Source organism: Limulus polyphemus, unplaced genomic scaffold (assembly GCF_000517525.1).
Source record: "Limulus polyphemus unplaced genomic scaffold, Limulus_polyphemus-2.1.2 Scaffold4875, whole genome shotgun sequence".
NCBI classification, from domain to species: Eukaryota; Metazoa; Arthropoda; class Merostomata; order Xiphosura; family Limulidae; genus Limulus; species Limulus polyphemus.
This window is the reverse complement of record NW_013670485.1, coordinates 28,696-36,546: the sequence shown is the minus strand read 5'-3', so window position 1 is coordinate 36,546 and position 7,851 is coordinate 28,696. Positions and strand designations below refer to the sequence as shown.

At 32.6% G+C, this 7,851-nt stretch overlaps 1 protein-coding gene across 1 annotated transcript in view; it reads left to right on the top strand.

Moving 5' to 3' along the window:
• Window positions 1-5,695, top strand: part of LOC106471811 (actin-binding protein IPP-like) — a 16,486-nt gene extending 10,791 nt beyond the window's left edge. The window contains exons 6-7 of the mRNA XM_013932432.2: window positions 2,821-3,041; window positions 3,813-5,695. Coding sequence (XP_013787886.1) covers window positions 2,821-3,041; window positions 3,813-4,037 — 446 coding nt within the window. The 3' untranslated portion in view covers window positions 4,038-5,695. The remainder of the gene's footprint in view (window positions 1-2,820; window positions 3,042-3,812) is intronic.
• Window positions 5,696-7,851: the final 2,156 nt, after the last annotated feature.

Here is a 7,851-nt window from a genome sequence, read left to right as displayed (position 1 = left end):
ATGTCTTATAGGTCACCTCATGCAGCCTATGGAGGCAACTTCTGTATGTCTTATAGGTCACCTCATGTAGCCTATGGAGGCAACTTCTGTATGTCTTATGGGTCACCTCATGCAGCCTATGGAGGCAACTTCTGTATGGCTTATGGGTTGCCTCATGGAAGCCAGCCTTCATAAAAGTAAGGAACTTGTGAATCTTTTGTTTTTGATGGGCTTGATCTCTTAGAAAAGAAAACAAGTTGGCTATGAAGTCTACACTAGAGGATTTTGTGTTTTCAGGTGCCAGAATGAAGTCAACCACAAATTGTGATTACATTGATCTATACATTGTCATTTCTCAATTGGAGACTTACTTCTAACAACCTAGCATAGTCAACCAAAGTAACTAAATAAATGAGCCAAGAGATATGGAAAAAAGACCACAAAAAATTGGCATTTCTATCAAAATAGAAAAGTTTTCAAGGCAGCCATCAATAAGAGGTAAATACTGACTTCGTACAACTACTAGAACTACAGAAAGACATCTCAATAGGCAGGACTCACTAGAATGATAAAGCCTGTACTCTGTACAATGAATAATGTCAACAACTACATGGTGCTGACCTAATTTTCTTGATGGTTGATTGTAGCAATAATGACACAGAAAATGTGTGTGTCTAAATAATAAAAATATTTTATCTCATGTTGCATACTTTAACTTGTAGATTTAAAAAAATGCCAAGTCTCAATGTATTCAGGAAATGTTGGAAGCAACCTTCCAAGATTTTAAGTTTTTTACCAAGTGAACTTAAACCTAGGATGGTAGCCATTGGAGCAGATGGTGCAAGTGTCAATTTCAGCATTAGACACACTGTTGGTAGTAGATGCACTTTGGCTTGTTCTAAAACCCTGTAAGAAATAGCAGTCTGCTTTGTGATTCAGTGAAATAACATCACTATGCCCAGTGCCTTGGCCAAAGTAGAAAGTGTACAGACAGACCGTGTTTCTTCTTATGCAAGATGAAGAAGGACTCATGGAAAGTGAGTTCTGGCATATACATTTCAGAAAGAACAATTGAAGGAGAACTCGCTAAACAATATGAAATCTAAAGATCTGACAGATTGTTGTTAGCTATGAACAGTTTCTTTGACTTGCACTTTAGAAGTGACCAAACTGAGATAAAATTTACAGCCACATACCTGTTTGACCAAATGTGTTGGCTTGACAAGAATCTTCATCTTTATGGTATGGATGAAATTCACCATCTTACAGAATTGTGACAACCAGGCTGTCCTAGATGAAGGCAGACTGGCCATCTGTTTGCTGCCACTTATCCACTGTCTGTGTGGCAGCCTATAAACCAGGATCATGCTGACAGAGGAGACTTTCAGAACATTCTGAATGTAATTCATTCCTTCAAAGTTATTCCCTATCTACTGCATGCTTTGAGAGTACCCTGAAGAGGATAACAAGGAACTGATGCTGCAGCCTGGACACAGACACTCATGAGGATTACCATCAACAGTTCTGAATAATGAGGAAAGTGTTTGGTTAGTGACCCAACAGACATTACTTTCACACACTGACATAAACATTATAAGAGATGGAAGTGGGGGACATGCATTATTTTTCAATGAATTTACAAGTTAGGTGGTCAGGACAGTGTGCATATTTTTTTCTAAATAAATGGTAGTATTGTTCTTAAAAAACAAGTCTTTCGTTTTGCTAGCATGGCTGACACCTTTACTAGTACCTTTTAAAGTAATTGGCAAATTTTTGCCAGTGGCCAAAATAAGTTAATTTTTGAGCCTTAATATACATTGAAAAGTAGAAAAGCAATTCATATATATATATAAGGAAATATGTTTCTATAATCTTTAAAGTCCATGTTGCAGAATTCTGTATATTGCCAAAAATAGAAAAACAGAAGTGAAGTTGGGTCTTGCACGTAAATCCCAATTTGTCTGGCAGGTTCTTTAGCCAAGATATGTAGTTATAATATTTTCCTTTTAGTCATAACAAAAATTGTGGTACAAACTGAAATGTCAACAAGCAGATGCTGTATTGACAGTAGAAGCTACCATACATTATAAGCCATGCCAGTTGTTAAAAATATATGAATTTATCAACTTGTAATATTTACATTTGATAGGTTTCTTGTTGTGTAGAGGATTGCCTGTTATCTCCAAATTTGATTAATTGTTTTTATATTTTTAGATAATGTTTTGTTTAGTTGTATGTGAAGTAAAAAGAAAGGTTTTTAGGTTTTACCTCTATTTTATAGCACTATCCTGGGTGGGAGGTTTTTATAGGTTAGTAAAACACAAGTAAATAAAAAAAAGTAATGAAGAGGTTAAATGGAATTTTTTTGGCTAAAACTTAAAAAACTCATTAGTTAAAAAATAATATTTTCCTAAAGGGAAAGGTGTGCACTTAGTTGTCATTCACATGACATTATATATTTAGAGTATTGTGTATATTGAATCGTTTGACTAGACCAACTATGGTAACAGTTTAACAAAGCTGTCATCAGGTGGAAAATGTATTGACATTATCCAAACCAATAGGAAAAATCTCATTTAATTCACAGGAATTATGAAAATCATAAGAATCTCTAAACCTGAGAAATCTCTCTCTCTCTTTCATTTTATATATATAGTCAATTGACGATTCATTAGTTCAAGTTTATCTATAGATAATTCTATTTTTGGCTTAGCTCAGTGATATTTTGCCAGTGATGTTAAGATCCCACAGAAGTTTTGAATGTGCCTTATTTATGTGAATTTATGTAAAATCAGTTGTAAGAATATTATTCTAATGATAAACTTCTGCATTACATTTCAGGATTAATTTACATAATTGGTGGGCTAAGTGCTTTGAGTACAGAGCTAGACCTAGTTGAAAGTTTCAATCCCGTTACTGGAGAGTGGAATCGTCTTGCACCCCTGAGTACTCGATGTGCCTATGTTGGAGTTGCCGTATTACATGATCAGATATATACCGTTGGAGGGACCAATAACCGTCATGCAGCACTACGGACAGTGGAGCGTTATTCCATTGAAGAGGTAAAAAAAATTAAGGAAAAATATATCCTTAGAATGTGGTTATGGTGCTTGACTCGCAATCTGAGTGTTGTTGGTTCGAATCTCCATCCCACCAAACATGCTTGCCCTTTCAGCCGTGGGGGCATTATAATGTGATGGTTAATCCCATTATTTGTTGGTAAAAGAGTAGCCCAAGAGTTGGCGGTAGGTGGTGATGACTAGCTACCTTCCCTCTATTCTTTCACTGCTAAATTAGGGATGGCTAGTGCAGATATCCCTCATGTACGAAATTTAAAAAGAAAAATTCTGAGAACACCTATAAATTTGTTTACACTAAGTTAAAAGCTTATTTGCAAGTTTTTGATCTGTTCCTAGGACCATCTTTGGGCTAACTAAATCTACATAACTCAAACAAATAAGGTAAAATGAAGATTTCTATGTAGTTAGCCCAATGGTAGTCATAGGATCAAAAGACTGCAAGTAAAAAAGGTTTTAACATGGTGCAAGCCCATTTATATGTGTTTCACTAATATTCTTCCAACATTTAAATTATGACGTCTGTTGATTATTAAGGAAAATAAATTAGTTAATGCATGGAAATGAGAGCATTTTGGGCCTGAGTTTATATAACAGTTACTTATAAATGAATGAAAGTTCTCACGGGGATTAAATCCATTATTATAAACCACCGAGCAATAAGAATATTAACTCATCACAAAATATTACTGTTGTTTCTTAGTAATAAGAGCTTCCATGTTGAAAGTATTCTGTTATGTTTATACTTTATTACAGAACAAATGGACTGAAGTTACTTCAGTCAAAACTGCACGGGCAGGTGCGTCGGTTATCTCAGTCAATGGACGGCTTCTTGTTATTGGAGGGCGTACATCTAGTGATGAGTTTTCTGCTCCAGTGACTCTTAACACTGTTGAAGTTTATGACCCCGAGACCAATTCATGGACAGAGAGTACTCGCATGCCGACCAGCCGATGTGAAGCAGGAATTGCAGTGCTCTGATAATTGGCTAACCATCATAAAGCATGAATCAAAATGTTTGGAAACGAACAACGAAAGTTCTCCATTAGTGCTATCTCATTGAAATCAGTACCTTGAAGAAAAATAAAACTAATTCTTAAGTTATGACTTTCAGTTCAAGCTTTAGAATTTAATTTCTATGAATCAGAATAAACCACTGAACTTAAGCTTTTACCTACGTGTACTACCTAACTTGTAGCATTTTTCACTTTCATCTCTATAATATTTGAAAGATGGAAAAGTTAAAGGAATATTGAGAAAATGCATGAAGTTTGCCACCAAACATAACACATTAATTCAGGAGTGTACAACTGAAACTCGTTTAATAATCCTCTTTATAAATGTTAATTTTATTTATGCCGTAGTACACACTTCATTTCTTTCACTGCCAACACCCAGGTAGAACCAACATTAGACATGAGAAAATGTCAGTTAAATTATTCACAAGACTTGATGTGTCAATTTTTTTACAAAATGGTTAATATTTATTTCCATTACGTGTTTACACAATTTTGATGCATTGGATGGAAATTAATGTGAATAATTTCTAAAGGCAATGGAGTTTCTTGAAAACTAGTTTTTACTGTTACTTTGATGAAATTTTGGAAAACGTGTTACGTGAAGCATGAGTTTGTGGGATAGTAACATTACAGTATCATTAATTACATTTATATCGTGAATAATGACGTATCTTTGAAAGATGCATCACTGTCATAACTATAAAAAAAAATTTTATCTGTAAAACTTAAATTACTTGTGCCTTGTTAATTCAAGTACATATTATGTTTTTGTTTTGGGAATATTTTTAATTATTTTAGTACTCTCGTGTTACCTGTACTGAAAGTTTACAATAATTGTAATAATACAGAGAATGTGAACATTCTGTATTAAAAGGTTGGAAGACAACATTGTTTGTAATAGTTCTAGGTTTGCACTATTGGATGGCAAGTTGGTAATATAGGGCCACTGGATGTTTCATGTAACTTGTCAATTAGCTGGTATAGGTGGGAATACACAGCTGCATTTTATACTGTGTAATATTGAAAAGCTTTGTATCTTGTATAGAAGGCCATGTTTGTAATACAAAAAAAAAATGTAAATGTGTGTGTCAACATGCAACTTGGTTTTGTAACCTGCGTGTTTTACTTTTCTAATTGGGTATAAGGCTAAAGGGGGAAAAAAAAATATTATTTTAAGTGTTTACAAGTTTATCAGATGAAGATTCATACTTTGAATGAATAGGTTTTGCAGACTAGTTTATTTGAGCATCCAATTAAAAGTGCTATTGGAATTATGAAATCATTGTTTTATATATCTTCATTAATACAAATTAGAGTAAGCTCTTTGGTTATTTAATGACCCAGTTATCTGTAATATTGATTCAGTTATTTTACATTATCATAAGTACAAGCATGGTCAAGTTGCAATAAAACTGGAGGTTTATTTAATATTACAAATCTACTTAAGTAGCCTGTGAGTGAGTTTTATGTTAGTAGTAGTATGTAGGTGATAGGTGGATGTATGCATACATTAAACCTAACGGGACTGACAAAAAGTATGTAATATTAAAAGTTTGAACTTCAAATGCATGTTTGATCTTTCATTTTTGCATGACTTCTGCAAGTTTTCTGTTTCCCACATTATACTATAGTATGTTTACAGATATGTTCATGATGCTGATAATTCAATGTATTCAGTGGTTTTACCTACACTTTTAAATATATAGTGAAATTATACTTGTTTAAAAGAAAATAATAAAAAAGTTAGTTTTTTTCAATAGGAAGTGAGATATATTTACCAAGCAACAAATTTATCACTGTCTGCTTCTGATATATGATCTAACAAAAAAAATATGTTGTTTTTTTATGTGTGTTCCGTGAGATTTAGATGTGAAGTACAAAGCTCATGTTTGTTATTTATGTTATTATAGCACCTGTAGCAATTATTTTATTCATAATACTTTTTTTTTATTCAGAATGTGGCAGACTATAAAATTGTTGACATAATTACTTGTTAACAACTCCTGAAATGACCATGGCAACTGAATATTAAACTCTGTTGTAACATATTTGATATAACATCCAACACTGGTTTGGCAATTTAACATGTTCTTTAACTGTGTCAGGAAATCTAAATATTGCACTGAATATTTTCTGTTGGCTGATTCTTAATTTATATAAGGACCACAGTACAATATTATGTCTCACCAGTTTTTGTGAAAAAACAGTATGGTAAGGTTGTATCATTTAATCTGTGAAATTAAATACGATGCATGTTATTAAAAGAAATACTATTACAACCACTTATCAGTGGGTGATAAAATATAACTATGATATTACAGTTTACATAATATCAATCAAAAAGAAAATGTTGAACGTAAAAGTCCTATTATTATTTTATTTACGTAGTGAAATTGCTCAAAGGATGGAACAGATAAACTGTGTAGAACCTTATTTTTTAACCAAATGTAAAATGATGATGTCCAGATACCTTGGATGTGTAGACTGCTGAAGTGGCTATTGCATGCTTATTCTTTTGACTCTCCAAAACTATAATGTTTCAAGACATTTTGGGGCACATTATCCAGTAGGTAGTTTTAGAAAACGGATGCTGGATTTTGTTGTTTATTTGTTTAAAATATCAGTGTGCAAAAATAAAGGATAATGTATTGATATTGTAAAATAACATTGTTTTATATGTATGAAATACCTGTATATTTCCTGAATTGTACATTTGTAGTTAGCATTTATGTAAAGAAAAAAAAAGGGGGGGGGGTACTTTTGGTGTATTTTTCAATGAAATGATAGAGTTGTAATAATAAGTAATGACACATGAATGAGTGCTTCTCTTATCTTTTGAAAACTATTAACCTTGTACCTGTATAGTACATTATACAAATGGATATCTTATAAAAGGCAAAATATTTTCAGTCCAAAGGAAGATATGTCAAAATGTCAGAGATAAATGTTAGATAAGCTGCTGTAAAATATAAAAATTCTTGTTACTCAAAGTAAACCACAGGGACTATATCATATGATGAACAAAACAATATAAATAAGAATCCATGGAGAATGAAACCAAATATCATGGGTAAAGTACTTGTTCTTTGTGAATCTTTGTATCAAAATATCTTAAGTGTGTTTGTTGTTAAGTGCAAAGCTACATAATTGGTTATGAACCACCAGGGGGGGGGGGTAGAAAGTGTAGGGTGAATTTATTTTTTCAGAGACCTTTCTGCTGCTATAGAAATTGTAGGGTCAATTTATTTTTTCAGAGACCTTTCTGCTGCTGTAGAAACTGTAGGGTGAATTTTTTCAGAGACCTTTCTGTTTGCTCTTATTCTTCAAAGCTTTTTTTTTTTTGATGAATAACTTTACTGACTTCAGTGATACTGCTCATAATTGGCCCTGTTATTGTTTAAACTCCTTCACAACCTGGAATTTTCCCATTATTTAAAATATCAAACATGTTATATATGATTGGTATATTATATTGAAAAAAGGCTCTACAAACCATATATCATTGGATTCTGTGTGATACAAAAGTATGTCCGTAATATGGTCACCGGGAAAAGAAATAGTGGAGAACACCGATTATAGTAAATAAGAAGTTTAAGGAATCAATTTACCAATATGAAATTTATCCCCCAAATTTTGAAACACAATGTACATGTACTATAATTATTACCTAAATAATTGTTTTCCATTTTTGATTTCTACTGATAGACTTGCATAAATTGTGAAATTCTAATTTTCAAGAAAATATATAAATACTGCATTCATAACTGAATAAATGT